At 34.4% G+C, this 15,654-nt stretch overlaps 1 protein-coding gene and 1 pseudogene across 1 annotated transcript; one reads left to right on the top strand and one right to left on the bottom strand.

Moving 5' to 3' along the window:
- The first annotated feature begins 1,710 nt into the window (after positions 1-1,710).
- LOC127105188 (pentatricopeptide repeat-containing protein At2g17140) lies at positions 1,711-6,278 on the top strand. Its single transcript, XM_051042352.1, has 3 exons — positions 1,711-4,354; positions 4,972-5,122; positions 5,739-6,278. The coding sequence occupies exons 1-2, from the start codon at positions 1,869-1,871 to the stop codon at positions 5,081-5,083; spliced, it is 2,598 nt and encodes an 865-aa protein (XP_050898309.1). The 5' UTR covers positions 1,711-1,868; the 3' UTR covers positions 5,084-5,122; positions 5,739-6,278.
- On the bottom strand, positions 5,660-10,603 carry LOC127102786 (glycosyl hydrolase 5 family protein-like; annotated as a pseudogene).
- Positions 10,604-15,654: the final 5,051 nt, after the last annotated feature.

Raw genomic sequence — 15,654 nt, 5'->3', positions numbered from 1 at the left:
TCACCATTTTTTGTGCTTAATCTCAAGCACATATAAAAAAAAATTGTCATCATTTTACACATAAAAAACCCATTACAATTTACACAACTTTTACATTGTGTTTTTGTGAAAAATCAACACCCTCTCTTTTTGAAAGTTCAAAAACTCTTGCATACAAATTTCTTTCATCTTCAACCTCTAGTTTTGATTTCATTTTAGATTTATAATTGATTGAGGGATATGTCATCTTGAAACTAATCGTTCTTGAAGATTTGGTTGAAATTTTTAGATAGCTTGTAAGAATGAGGTTGTTGTAATAGGTGTTGACAAATTCTAGTGAAAAAAATGAGGTTCTTCTCTCTAGATTACCTTGGTAGTGACTGTGTGTAAGACTACAAATAATATGGATTTCTTCTTAAATCTTCAAAAAGTTCATCGCTCAAGAAATCAATGGGATCAATGGGTGATTGCTACACATGAAGACTGTGAGAAGATTGGTGAAGCTAGAAGATTCAAGAAGCGTGAATCGAGTAAAGATTACACATAAGAGTTTGACATTAAGTTGTATACAAGTCAAGATTCAGATAAAAGATTTATTTTTCTCAGCATTGCTATGGATTAGTGATTGTATGACCTCTTGTGATATTTGTCAAAATAAAAAGGAACATAACATATTCCAATAAGAAATCATTGAAGAGTGAAGTAGGCAAAGTGAGGATGAACACCAAACCACTATATATTTCGATGTACTCTCTCTCACTCACACACACACACGCGCGTGCACACACACACACACGAACGCATACATACACACACACACACACGAACGCATACACACACATACACACACAAATCCACAAGAACACACGCACACACACAAATACACACACTTTTGCATTTAATTTTCGTAGTATATTGCATGCTTAAGTTTTCCATTCTTAGCGCAGTTTATCGTTTATTCAATTGATAGTGATTTATTACTTAAGGTTAGATTTTGTTATAATTAGTTCCTAATCGAGTTTTAATAGTGATTAAATTCTAAGAAACTATTGAGATTTAAATTAATTTATATTGAACGGTTATGCAAACACACCTCGTGAAATATACAATTTAATCAATTGATTACCATTTATGTATCATCATAAAACTATCTTTGGTATTTGTGAATTGGTTAAATATTAACGTGATAAAGTTCCTACAAAAATATAATATTTACATTTTCGCTTTAAACCTTCCTTTGTGCATATTTGTAAAACCTTTGATAATCAATTTTGGTGAATCAGTCAAATTTTAGAAAAAAAATTAAAATGTCTATTAACCCCCCTTTAGACCTTTTCACTACCCCATCTTTTTACCCAATAAAAATACTTCCTTCAAACCATCACCTGTAACTTGAGGAGGTGTATTAGAGTCTTAGAATATAGTTAATTGAGAGATAGTTGTGATAGTTAGAAGTTAGTTAACTTATTATAGAGTGTAACTAACATCCTGTATAAAGACATGGACACCATGCTATGCTATGATGATGATAATACAAAGTTGATAGTAAGAAAATCTTGTACCATTCGATATCTCTCTCTCACTCTCTTCTTCTCTATGGTTCACCCTCATCTAAACTTCATTTCATCATGAGATCTCTCGATCAAACAGACACATAATAACCAAACTATATAGTGTGTTAATCAAAAAAATTTACACCATTAACTAAAATGGTTTTAAACGGAAAGAAAAAAAAAATTATAATTTAAAATTAAGTGTAAAAATTGGTGTTAAAATAAAAAATTTCAACGTTAAATTTTTGATGAATACCGTGCTCATTACTATCAGCAACTTCGTTCACAACATGTCAACTCTACTACCTGAACTATGATCCTCATTCCCTTGGAAACATGGAAGAAACAAGGAAGCTAATGAAAGCCGTTCATCAAAACAGCACCAACCCCAAATTGGCATGGCATCTCTTCAAGCGAATCCTCTCTTCTCCTTCCACTTCCACTTCAACTCACCACCACATCCCCACCATCACACGCATTCTCCTCGCCGCCAACATGCACCACGAAATCGACAATCTAACCCAACTCATCACCTCCAACCACCCCAACATTGCTCATCATTCCCTCATTTCAATTCTCCGTATATTGGCCCAATCACCCCACCACATTGATTCGGCTTTCTCCCATTTCAAATCCCTCAGAACCCAATTCCCATCAACTCCTCTCCCTCTTCCACTCTACCACCTCCTCCTCCGTTCAAGCCTCCAAAACAACCGTCCACATTTCGTTACTTCTTTGTACACTGACATGATTCAATCAGGGGTTAGTCCTCAAACCTACACTTTTAATCTTTTGCTTCAATCCCTTTGTGAGTCTAACGCTCTTGACCATGCCCTCCAACTGTTTGATAAAATGTCTGAAAAAGGATGTTACCCTAATGAGTTCACTGCTGGGATTCTTGTTCGCGGGTTTTGTCGAGCAGGCAAAACTAAAGAGGCTTTGGAGTTTATTGATAACAAGTTATGTTTTAATGTTAACAGGGTTGTGTTTAACACTCTTGTGTCTAGCTTCTGTAAACAGGATATGAATGACGAGGCTGAGAAATTGGTCGAGAGGATGAGAGAGAAGGGTCTGTTTCCTGATGTTGTTACTTTTAATTCTAGGATATCTGCGCTTTGTAGAGCAGGGAAGGTTTTCGAGGCGTCCAGGATTTTCAGGGATATGCAGATGGATGGAGAATTGGGACTTCCGAAGCCTAATGTTGTAACTTTTAATTTGATGCTTAAGGGGTTTTGCCAGCAAGGGATGATGGAGGAAGCCAGGTCTTTGGTTGAAACCATGAAGAAAGGAGGAAATTTTGTAAATTTGGAAAGTTATAATACATGGTTGTTGGGTTTGCTTAGAAATGGAAAGTTGTTGGAGGCTCGATCGGTTCTTGATGAAATGGTGGATAATGGTATTGAACCGAATATTTATTCGTATAATATTGTGATGGATGGATTGTGCAGGAATCATATGATGTTGGATGCCAGAAGGTTGATGGATTTGATGGTAAGTAATGGCGTTTACCCGGATACTGTTACTTACACTACTCTCTTACATGGGTATTGTAGCAAAGGGAAGGTTTTTGAAGCTAAAGCTGTTCTTAATGAAATGATTAGGAAAGGCTGTCATCCAAATACTTATACTTGCAACACGCTGTTGAATAGCCTGTGGAAACAAGGGAGAAAAGTAGAGGCCGAGGAAATGCTGCAAAAGATGAATGAAAAGAATTATCAGTTAGATACTGTGACCTGCAATATTGTGGTCAATGGTCTGTGTAGAAACGGGGAATTGGAGAAAGCAAGTGAAGTTGTAAGTGAGATGTGGACCGATGGAACAGATTCCATTGGTAAAGAAAACTCATTTGCTGGCCTAGTTAATTCAGTCCACAATGTACCAACCAGCATGCCTGATGTAATCACTTACACAACCTTAATTAGTGGACTTTGCAAGGTTGGGAGGCTGGAGGAAGCCAAAAAGAAATTTATTGAGATGATGGCGAAAAACTTGCACCCTGATTCTGTGACTTACGATACGTTTGTACTGAGTTTTTGTAAGCAAGGTAAGATATCATCGGCGTTACGTGTATTGAAAGATATGGAGAGAAATGGTTGCAGCAAGACTCTTCAAACTTATAATTCACTAATATGGGGGTTAGGAAGTAAAGGGCAAATATTTGAAATATATGGATTGATGGATGAGATGAGAGAAAGAGGAATACGTCCAGATATTTGCACTTACAATAATATGATTAGTTGTCTCTGTGAAGTAGGGAAAGCAAAGGATGCCACTTCTCTTTTACATGAACTGCTAGATAAGGGCATATCTCCCAATGTATCTTCCTTCAAAATATTGATTAAAGCCTTCTGCAAGTCTGGAGATTTTAAAGTAGCCTGTGAACTTTTTGACGTAGCTTTGAGTGTATGTGGCCATAAAGAAGCTTTGTACAGTTTGATGTTCAACGAATTACTTACCGGTGGAAAACTCTCTGACGCAAAGGAGCTACTTGAAGCTTCTTTAGAAAGATCTCTCTTATCGAAGAATTTCATGTATAAAGATTTGATTGACAAACTTTGCAAGAATGAAAGGTTAGATGATGCCCACTTCCTTCTTCAGAAGTTGATTGATAAGGGATATGACTTCGACCACTCATCATTCATACCTGTGATTGATGGCTTAAGTAAAAGGGGAAATAAACAGCAAGCTGATGAGCTAGCAAGGATAATGGAATTGGCTTTAGAAGGTAGAGATGCAGATAGGACTTGTCGAAATGGAAACACCGTCTTTCGTCGAAAATTACACAAGGATGGTGGAAGTGATTGGCAGGATATAATTAACAGGTATTACCATATGGTAGTGAAGATAATCTTTTCATTCCACTTCGGGGTTCTGTTCTTCTTCTATGCTAGATTGTTTGGGTTGTCTTGGATTAATTATTTACGCTGTTAGGGCTACTAATTCAAAACTCCACACCATTAATTTCTAAATGTGACTAATTGTTCTCCTTAAACATGCTCTGTGTAATTACTTCTTGAGCTTATGAGTATTGACGTTTCCAATTACTGAATTTTCTCAGAAAATCATGTTTATTAGATGAGTTGAAGACTACCATGAGATAAAATGCTTGCATTCATTGCTATACCTTATTTGTTTGTCAGTTTCTAACTCAACCGGATTGAGAATCTCACATGAAGATATATGATTATATTGTTTGAATTGTCTCCATCTTTGAAAAAGTTGCTTTACCGCGCGACGTCTACAAATTATCTCTTATTATTGTTTGCTTCCATTTCAAATATATTAGTTCTATCAAATTAAATACAAACATGGATCCGGATCTTGGAATTTTTTCTTGTCATGAGTTATGTCTGTGGCTTTTTAATTATTGCAATTACCATTTCTTTAGGCCGCATATTCTTCAATATTTCCTAATGATCTGTTACCTATTACTTGACAGGGATGTTGGCAGTGGAATCGCATTGAAAACTCTGAAGCGTGTAGAAAAAGGCTGGGGTCAAGGAAGTATATTGAGTTTGCTGCCTCAAAAGAATGATTTTCTTGATTACTAATAAGGTAGCAGTTCGGTTGGAGATACTGAAGACCAACTTGTAAGTAAAGCAAGTTTTAATTTTTTATTTATCATTCCTGTCAATCCTAAGATAAGCAACGCAAATATTAATTCAAAGTCCACTTTATGATTTCCATGAACATTGACTGTAAACTTTTCTCCATCTTGTATGGCAATGATAATTGTATGTTACAGAAAATTTGTTTGAAAATTGTTGGTCTGAAATGATTTAATCTAAGAAAAATAATATTTGAACAAAAAATAAAAAAGGTCACGGCTGTATTCTAGAACTTTTTTCTCATATGACCCATGATTCTAAAATATTCCGAGTAACCATGTTAATATTCTAACTTTTCTGCGCGTCTTTATTATTTTTCATGGATGAGGTATTGTAGACAATAAATATTAATATTCATTTTCTACTAATATAGCATCTTAATTGGGGCCATAGACAATAACACTATTACCTAAATGACATTACTACCACTGAAAAATATGTAGTTACTAACTAGATACAAACCAAACAAACACACTCCAGATTCCTTCAAAATCTAATTTGCATGATCCTAATTCATAACTAAACATTGGTTGAAATAAGTTGGAACCATTGGCTTTGGGGATTGTCTAAACATGAAGAATCATAATCATCTATGCAGATGCATTTTCTGGTCACTATCTCGGAAGAATCTGAATGCATTTCCAAACACAAAAATGATCCATTCCCATCAGAGGTGGCCAAGTGAAGATCAGTCTTTGAAACAGATTTCCATGAACTTTGCTACGACAAGCAATGTTCTGAGAGACTTGCAGGAAGTTCTTCACCTTCTGCCTTTACACACAGCAGAATCCATCAACCTTATTGGAGAACCATTTCCGTCAGAACTCCACTGGTTATGACTCTTACAATCACCCAACACAAGTTCATTGTTGCTCTTATTCACATGAGCGCACTTACCAGTCAATGGATGGAACATCATATAGGAATTCGACAGGTTTGAACTTGGATCTGTGTAAGTAAATCACATAAACACACTTTTTAGGCATATAGTCTTAGTGCATTTGAAAAAGCATATTTAAACTTAGATTTATGGTAGAATATAACCACTTGTGGGTCTGTTTGTAAATGATTATGAAAATAGATTTTGATGTGTTCATACGTCGTTTTGATCTTGTTTCAGTGAGCACTTATTTAAGCTAATCAGTCAAACACACTACACATACGTGTAATTACTTGTGCAGATAATGTTTTTTTTTTGTACAAAAATGTTATGTGAATGTGATAATGTGAAGTATGTATTTATATGATATCATATGTACTTTGAACCTTCTTTTGGATAAGCTGAAATTTCTCAGGGAATTTTGGGTCTCTGAAATTTTTCCGATCGTAGTCCATAACAGCATATGGCTCACCAGCCCCAACAGTGCCTTCTCTATAATAGTAGCTTCCACCAAAAGCTCACAAGTTCCAGTCCAAGTCAACAGAAGAAGCATAAGACACAAAGCGTGGCAAGAATTTGTTGTCCACGAAACTGACACCAGTCATGTCATACTCAAATTCACTTATGAATAAAGGTACTGGATTGTTACCACTTGTGAGAAAACTTGCTTGGTCGTTTAAGGTATCAACAGACAGAGGAACATACCCAATTCACTGGTAGCAAATTCCACCTATTTTGGTTTCCTGGGAAGGGATAAATGTGTGCCTCTTATACCAATTTGTTAGTGAAGTTTAGATCAAGGGTCCTCTTCTTCAAGAATGAAAGGACACTGACAAAGTTTAACCCTGAACTAACGATTAGTGAATCGTTTTTGCTCCTTGGCTACGTACTTGTACCAATCAGGCTAATTTTGGCCTCCACCTCTTAGTTCATTCCACAAGGCCATGGCTTTGTGGTAAAGCATAGGGTATGTTTACAACATTCATACACTATACACCAGACCTTGTGGTAAAGCATAAGGTATATTCATGCTAAAGTAAACTTGATCATAGTTTTTTAATATCATGTGATTACTTACATTGTGTTTTCCCTTGAAGTGCTTAGCTATAAAAGTTAAACCTTGAAGCCATTTCACAAGGATGAAAATGCCTATCACCAAAGAACCCGTTCTGATCATTATTATCACAACACCACATCGGCATACTAACATCAATAAGTACCATCACACCTTTTTCTCCAAGAGCATCAATAGCAGCTTCATAAGCTTGAACATGTGTTATATTCAAGATTAACGGATTATGTTTCTTAACAGCTGACACATTAACCTCGGGTGTATCAAGACTAGAAAGTGTATCACGAACAGTGTGATTTAGGGTTTAGGGTTTGTGAATCCTGAATTAGCAACATGAGTAGCTATGTCTTGTATTGGCAATTTGTCAAGACCTTCAACAAGCTTTGGTTTCATATGAGCTACCCAATGTGACAAGTTAGTTTCACCCTTTTCCCCTTTGTATCGTCTATGATCCATCTCTTTTGAGTTCAGAGTGGCATTGAGTTACAACAGTACGAGGTTAATATTATGGCAATGAGAATCATTGAAACTAAAAAAGAAATGGAGATTTTCTCATGTTTTTACTAACAGCTTTCTTTACCTTTCAACCAATTTATAATGTTTTCTTTACTCCGGTCGTGTGTTTATATAATCAATTTTAGGGTTTGAAATTCAATCTATAAAACTTGACGATGGAGTGATATATAATTTCGACTAGAGGTATATTTGCTAAATTAACAAAACTAGATAATTAAGTGCCGTTAAAGGTTTTCAACTTTTTTTTAAGTAAAAAGATTAGGTTATATTTGGAGGGTTTAGATAAATTGTTTAAATATCTATTTATAGTATTTTGAAAATTAAAAATATATTAACGATAAAAAACTCTTTTATTATTTTATATAAAATTTCCTTTTTAAAATATGTTAAATATTTTTAAATTTTTTTTATGAAGTCCTCCATTTCCCTCATCTTTAAACTCCTCTCATTCCCTTTAAACTCTCAAACAAGAAACAAGATGTTTGGATTATTAGCTCTCATATCAAAGTTACGACTTTTATCTAATTGATCTTATCAGAGTCATTAGTTAGAAAGAAAATTTTCAAATTCAACTTTTTATAAATATAATTGATTTTTTCTTAAGGAATTGATAGTTTTAGAAATTAGCTTCTATTTTACCGCCTTAATGGTAGCTAAAATTATACTATATATTTTACCGCATGTTTAAGGTTAAAAGGTCGTATCAAAATTCAACTAATAATGGTAACTAATATATAGATGCGAATATACTAAATCGGTCGTCTATAACTTAGTCTATTTAAGGATCAGGTCAAGTCAAACCTATTTAATAAATATGTTAGATTTAGATTATTTTAAAAGTCTATCTACTTAAATGGGCCAGACCTACGCTATTTAAAAAGCCTATAAAATATTATAGGTCGGCTTATATATTCATATATATTAAAAGTAGATTAAATAGACATATATATATATATATATATATATATATATATATATATATATATATATATATATATATATATATATATATATATATATATATATATATATATATATATATATATATATATATATATATATATATATATATATGTCTGTCTATAAGGTTTCATATATAAATTAGATTATTTGAAAGCCTTAATGTGAAATATGTTTTTAAATATGCTTTCAGATCAAATTTTTAAAAAGGCAATGCCAGGAAAAATGGGCATTTCTTAACGCACCATATATATTACTAGGGCACCACGTGAAAATGAAAAAAAATGTCCTAAGATTCCGAAGATGCATCTTCGGACATACCCCAAACACACACACCATAAACCAATTTTGAGCCACGCCCTAGGAGTGTGACTTTTTTAGATCTGGAGATGCATCTCCGTAATCTGTCAGTAGATGCATCTTCATAGCATACTGAAATAGAAACAAAAGCAGAAAACCAGAAAGTTGTATTTTAACAAAATAAAATTAGCATTTATAACATAAAATCAATATTACATAAGTGATGTTAACATAAAATCAAACATTACATTTCAATGTCAAGGTGGACGCTTCAACATCTTCACAATATCTTCGACCGATTCTGAAATCGTCGCTTCCACCTCGATCAAAACTTTTGTTTCGAAACAGAAAAATGCATTCCACATAGTCCTTACAATTGCATCTGTCTTGAACTCATAGTTGCTGAACTCAGTCTTGCCTTCGTTGTTAATTGACGGTGAACGGTACTCAAGCTTCACAATTTTTCGATTATCTCTACAAGATAGGAGATTTTTCACTTTGTATTGCAGATATGCAAAAGGGGTGTACTCATTGATCTTAAATTCTTGTCTGGGTTTCGTGTTGGAAAAGTAGACATTTGCAACATATCAAATGATATTCATTTGTGACACTTACGACATTTTCTATTTGTATGAAATATGATACAAGAGCCTGTATTTATAATAGTTGTAGACAAATCTGGACCTAAATAAATTCTATATTGTATCAGTGGAGGTTTCGAAGATGTATCTCTAGTACCACCATATTTTATTATTCCGAAGATGCATCTCCGAAACCTTTCTTGATTTAGACACGAAACAAAACCTGTGTGTTTTATTTAGCAAATGGACAAATTTTTGGGTAAACATCAAAATGTATTAAAATATTTGAAATTGTATATATTACACTTCATTAATATTAATACATAATTACATACAATTAATTGATGACGAAAAACTAAAATGAATCGAAAGATTTGTCACTGGCTAAATCTATAAGTATGAGTGGTCCCCCCTTTAACTTTTGTGCATTTGATTCTCTTTCAATGTCGCTCAATTTGGTAAACTCTTGCATCCTTTCTACAATTCGGTTCGGTCAAGTCTCAAATTTTGTTGTTGAATGAGTCGTCCACTCCACTGACGTAAGTGGTACATGGCATCCCGATTTCAAAAAAAACTTGAACAAAGTGCTGTGATTTTGAAAGTCACCAAATACACATAATACAATCATTTGGATTTTGAGGTGGGGCAGTGCGCAGTGAGAAAAAAGTTTCAGAAAAACTGTATCTTGTAAGATCAATACACACTTTATCATACACATTTGCTATGAGATGACTCATTTCAAGAAAGCGCATCCATTTTTCCTCCGATGTCGGTCCACCAATGCAAGGAACAAGAGACTCATAAATCACATCAAAATTTTATCTCTTTCTATAAAGTCGTGTGTATGATTCTTTATGGGTCATCAACTCATGGATAAGTTGATGGCAGACAAGTGTGTGGTCATCTTCTCCTTTATCGGGCAAAGTCTAAACATCTCAAAACCTGTAATTACCACCACCTTTAACATTGATGACCCATTCGATGTATTTGTGCATAAAAACTGACATCTGGTCAATGAATGAAACTTTTGGTGGATGCGGTGAATAAGGTGGTTTGCTAATACGAGTTCCATTAAAAACAATTTTTTGAGACTTTAGAGTTAGTGAGTCCGAAAAAACTTTGTCAATATGTTCAAAATACGAAGGAGACTGCATCGTTGGGTTGACACTCGGTGTAGGCTTGACCTTCCTCATAGCACCTTTTGTTTTTACCGGTTGAGAGGATGGTTTCAAGTCAGTGGTTTCTGGATAAGCAATATTTCTCAATTATTCTTTGATGTGGAGTTTCATATTGTCATCGGCTTTCAAAAATATCTCTTGTATCACTTGTCATTCGATCAATAAAGAGGTATTTGATTTACTATTTTTCATGACACCATCATCATCAAAGCGATATAATTCCATGCATCCATGCATTCGTCTCTCTTATATCACTTACTCTTGTATCAGCTCGTTTTTGTAATAATAAGATTTGGTTTTGCATCTAACATTTAGTTTTGATGATAACAATGCATTGTTTCTTAGAGAATAATTTTGTACCCTAATGGTTTTGTCTGGTGTGTAGATTTTGCTAACAAATTCTGATTCTGAAGATCTGGCATGAGACATCATCAGATTCTGGACTCAACACACTCTGACTCTGAAGAGATGCAAAAGTGCTTTACAAGAAGATGTCAAGTTCTAAAACGCTTTTCGACAATGGTTCTGATGAAAGTTTGTGCTAAAGCTTCTGACTATGAATCTGATAGAAGAGCCTCTGAAGGTTTGGCTGACTTCAAGATTCTGTGCTAAAGTTTTGAAGATTCTAAAGAACAAGATCTGAAGACTCTGAAGACCAGGTTCTGAGGAACTGTGTCAAGACTCTGAAGACCAAGGTTCTGAAGATACTCTCAACCAATATCTTGATCCTTCTAAACATGCTTCAATATTATTTATTCAAAAGCCTATGAAGATTAAAAGATAAAATCAAAAGGTTTTGCGTAAGTAAAATAATACACAATACAAGATCAATATTCCTTCCATTATGCTGATTTTGTGGGCTAAGGATTGTACTATTGTATCATTTTGCCTCCCATTATGCATATCGTTATGCATGGTTACAACTATATTTTGGTATTCCAATTCTACTCTCCAACAAATATTTTCATTTCCTATATAAAGGAGACTTGAAAGATTGGAAATGTTGCTAATGCTCATTCACTTTGCTAATTCACACTACTATTCACTACACTATTGCACAACGCTTTTGTTGAACTATATATTATTGTGTATAGAAAATAGAAACACGCATAAAGCTTTTGTTCGTTACTGTGTGGGAAATTCATTATACTAACCTTGTGTTATACTGCTTTCTTGGAAGCAATCTTGTAAACATATTCTAGTAATCTCATTTTTTTAAGTTGTATTCCTTAAGTGACTAGGGTTTTAGTCAGATAGACCCAAGAAGACAAAGGCGGGTAGTTTTTGTGTGTCTGTAATCAGTTTTAGTTATAGTGGATTAAGTCCTTGTTGAGAAGGCAAAATCACATTGGCGGGTGGACTGGAGGTAGCTTAGTTAACAATAAACCAATATAAAAGTAAATGTGTTATTTTTCTTGTTCGTGTTTACTATTTGATTGTGTTGGTTTTGAAAAGATTTCATTTTTAGAAATCCAATTCAAAACCCCATTTCTTTTGTTTCTTGCCACCTTCAATTGGAATCAGAGCTCCGGTTCTGGTATTGATAAGATTATCAAACACTTAATAGTGTTAGACAAAGATCTAGTGTGAAACAAAATGGCTACTCTCCCACCACCAGCTGCTCCTATAAATGATATAGATCATTATAACGTTAAACCTCATGCGATGGAGATAGATTTGATTATTGGAAAGATAGAATATAAAGCTTCTTTCTAGGTCAAGATATTGATCAATGAAATATGATAGTTGATGGCTACATACACCTTGTGGATGCAAGTGACAATAAAGTAGAAAGAAGAGTGATGACAGAACAACAACAAAAAGATTATAAAAATCATCACAAAGATACAACTATCTTGTTGAACGCCATTGCATACGTTGAGTATGAAAATATCACCAACAAAGATACTGTAAAGTCCATATTTGGTTCTCTGAGGATGAATCACGAAGGGAACACCCAAGTCAAAGAAACTAAGGCTTTTATCTTGATTCAGAAATATGAAACGTTCAAGATGGAAGATGATGAGACTATTGAGAACATGTTCTCAAGGTTTCAAACTCTTGTTGCATGACTTAAGGTTCTGGACAAATGGTATTCTACTACTAATCATGTGAAGAAGATCATCATAAGTCTACCTAAAAGGTAGAGACCTATGATAACTGCTTTGAAGTTATCAAAGGATCTGAACAACACCTCTCTTGAAGAACTCGCTAGTTCTTTAAAAAGTCATGAAATTGAGCTTGAAGAAGATGAGCCCAAGAGAAAGAGAAGATATGTTGCTCTGAAGTCTTTGGGAAAGTCTGAAAAGACAAAAGCTCTTCAAGCTAAAGAAGGTGAAGATTCTGAAAGGAATCAGAAGAAGAAGAAGATTTTTCTCTTCTCTCCATACGTGTCAATCAACTCTAGAAGAAAATACAAGAAAAATTCAGAGGACAAAGAAGGACATGTTGTTGTTCTGAGTCTACTTCTGGATTCAAGAAAGATGAAGCCAATAATGACATCACTTGCTTTGAATGCAAGGAGCTTGGCCATTTCAAGAATGAATGTCCCAAGCTGAAGAAAGACAGGCCTAAGAAGAAGGAATTTAGAGGAAAGAAGAAGTTTTTGATGGCTACCTAGGATGATTTAAAATCCTCAGGAGACGACTTTGAGGAATAACAAGCTAATGTGGCGCTGATGGCGTGCATAAAAGCTCCTGCTGAGAAGATTCAATCAGAATCAAAATCTGAGTCAGATTCTTAAGAAGTATTTGTTGAACTCTCTCATTCTGAACTTGAATCTAGTTATCATAAGTTCTGGATAAGTATCATAAGCTTTTGAATAAATAAAAGGATCTAAAAAGATTCATGTATCTAAGTCAGAAGCATATTGTAAGCTTAAGAAAGATTTCTCAAGTTTAAGTGAAGAAAACTTTATTTTGAAAAACAATAACTTTGTGCTTCAGAGCAAGAGTTCCAAACTTGAGAAGAAAAGTCTTTTAGAAGCCTCTACAGACTTTGGGATTGTCATAAAGAAATATGATAAGTCATTCTAGAAATTTCTTACTAGAAGCCTAAATAGAAGCATAATGGCTTCAATGATTTATGACATAATTAGAAACGGAACAAGAGAAATTGGTTATGATTCTGATGAAGAATCTAATTCTGAAAAAGATGATAAACCAAAAACTCTTCATTCCCATTTTTCCCCTTCTGGTAAAAAAACGGTGTTGTGCCTAAAGGCAAAACTTTTTCAAAACCTAATGCTAAAGCAAAAGCCCATTCATGTTTCAACTATGCATACATGTATAAATATCCTGCACATGAACTCAAGTTTGTTAAAAACTCTAGGAAGACTAACCAAAAAAGACCCAGGAAGTTGTAGGTACCTAAGGATAAGATAATATATGTTGCAGACATCCTTAGCAACGCAGTTGAGACATCGGTCATGGTACCTGGAATCTGGATGCTCGCGACACATGACGGGAAGAAGGCATATGTTCCAAATCCTAGAACTTAATCCTGGAGGCATCGTTGGTTTCAGAGATGATCAGAAAGGGAAGATCATTGGCTCCCGAATAATAGGTAATGGTTCTCTCCCTTCCACTACTAATGTTTTATTAGTTAAAGGATTAATGCATAACCTTTTGTCCATAAGTCAATTAAGTGACAATGGTTATGACATTATTTTCAATCAAAAGTCCTGTAAAGTTGTCAGTCAGAAGGATGACTCAGTTATTTTCAATGGAAAGAGGAAGAACAACATTTATAAGATAAGAATTTATAATTTGAAAACTCAAAATGTAAAATGTATTATGTTTGTAAATGAAGAGCAATGAATGTGGCATATACGATTGGACCATGTTAGCATGAGGATGATTTCTTCGCTAAATAAGCTTATTTTAGTTAGAGGCCTGCCAAATATGAAGTTTGCTTCAGATGCTCTTTGTGAAGCATGTCAGAAAGTAAAATTTTCTAAAAATATTTAAAAGCTAAAAATATTGTTTCCACCTCCATACCATTGGAACTTATGCACATTGATCTCTTTGGACCAATGAAAATTGCTTTTGTCAATGGTAAAAAGTATGGACTAGTCATTGTGACGACTATAGCAGATCGACATGGGTGAAATTTCTTAGACACAAGGATGAGTCACATTATGTGTTTTCTACCATCTGCTCTCAAATGCAAATTGAGAAGGATCTCATAATTGTTAAAGTCAGAAGTGATCATGATGAAGAATTTAAAAACAAAGATTTTGAAAAACCTTTTGATGCAAATGACATTTCCCATGATTTCTCCTGCCCTAGAACTCCATAACAAAATGGATTGTAGGGAGGAAGAATATAACTCTGCAAGAGATGGCTAGAACCATGATCAATGAGACTAACATGGCTAAGAATTTTTGGGCACAAGCGTCAATACAACATGTTACATTCGAAACAGGATTTCTATAAGACCTATTTTGGGCAAGACTCCCTATGAATTGTGGAAGAATCAGAAGCCCAACATTTCATACTTTCATCCTTTTGGATGTTCTTGATTTATGTTGAACACCAAGGACAATCTGCACAAGTTTGATTCTAAGGCACAAAAGTGCATCATGTTAGGATACTTTGAACACTCAAAAGGCTCTAGAGTATATAACACTAAGACTCAAACATATCAGATTCGATGATAAGCTTGACTCTGAAAAGTCAAAGCTATTTAAGAAATTTGCAGATATGGAGATCACTTATTCAGGTTCTAAAGGTAAAAGATGCTAAGAAAAAAGACTCTAAAGCTACTCAACCTGAAGCTGATGAAGTTCAAACTCCTCTGAGGGAAGCACAAAGAAAGATCTTCTCATTCTGAAGAATTGATTATGGAAGATAAATTTGAACCAATCAGAACCGGATCCTCATTCAAACTTTATGAAGAGACGCTTATGAGTTTGGTGTTATAGAGCCTACACCAGTTGATGAAGCGCTTCTGGATACATAGTGGATTTTGGATATGCAAGAAGAACTTAATCAATTCTCCAGAAATGACGTGTGAGATCTTGTGCC

Source organism: Lathyrus oleraceus, chromosome 7 (genome assembly GCF_024323335.1).
Source record: "Lathyrus oleraceus cultivar Zhongwan6 chromosome 7, CAAS_Psat_ZW6_1.0, whole genome shotgun sequence".
Classification (NCBI taxonomy): Eukaryota; Viridiplantae; Streptophyta; class Magnoliopsida; order Fabales; family Fabaceae; genus Lathyrus; species Lathyrus oleraceus.
Note: the sequence above shows the minus strand (reverse complement) of the source record. Positions and strands in the feature narration are given on the sequence as shown.

What these genes read in the sequence shown, in the direction of transcription:
- LOC127105188 (XM_051042352.1), top strand. Translation starts at nt 1,869, where the DNA reads ATGGAAGAAACAAGGAAGCTAATGAAAGCCGTTCATCAAAACAGCACC. An exon ending in TGGCAGGATATAATTAACAG is followed by an intron (nt 4,355 to 4,971) that starts GTATTACCATAT and finishes ATTACTTGACAG; the next exon opens with GGATGTTGGCAGTGGAATCG.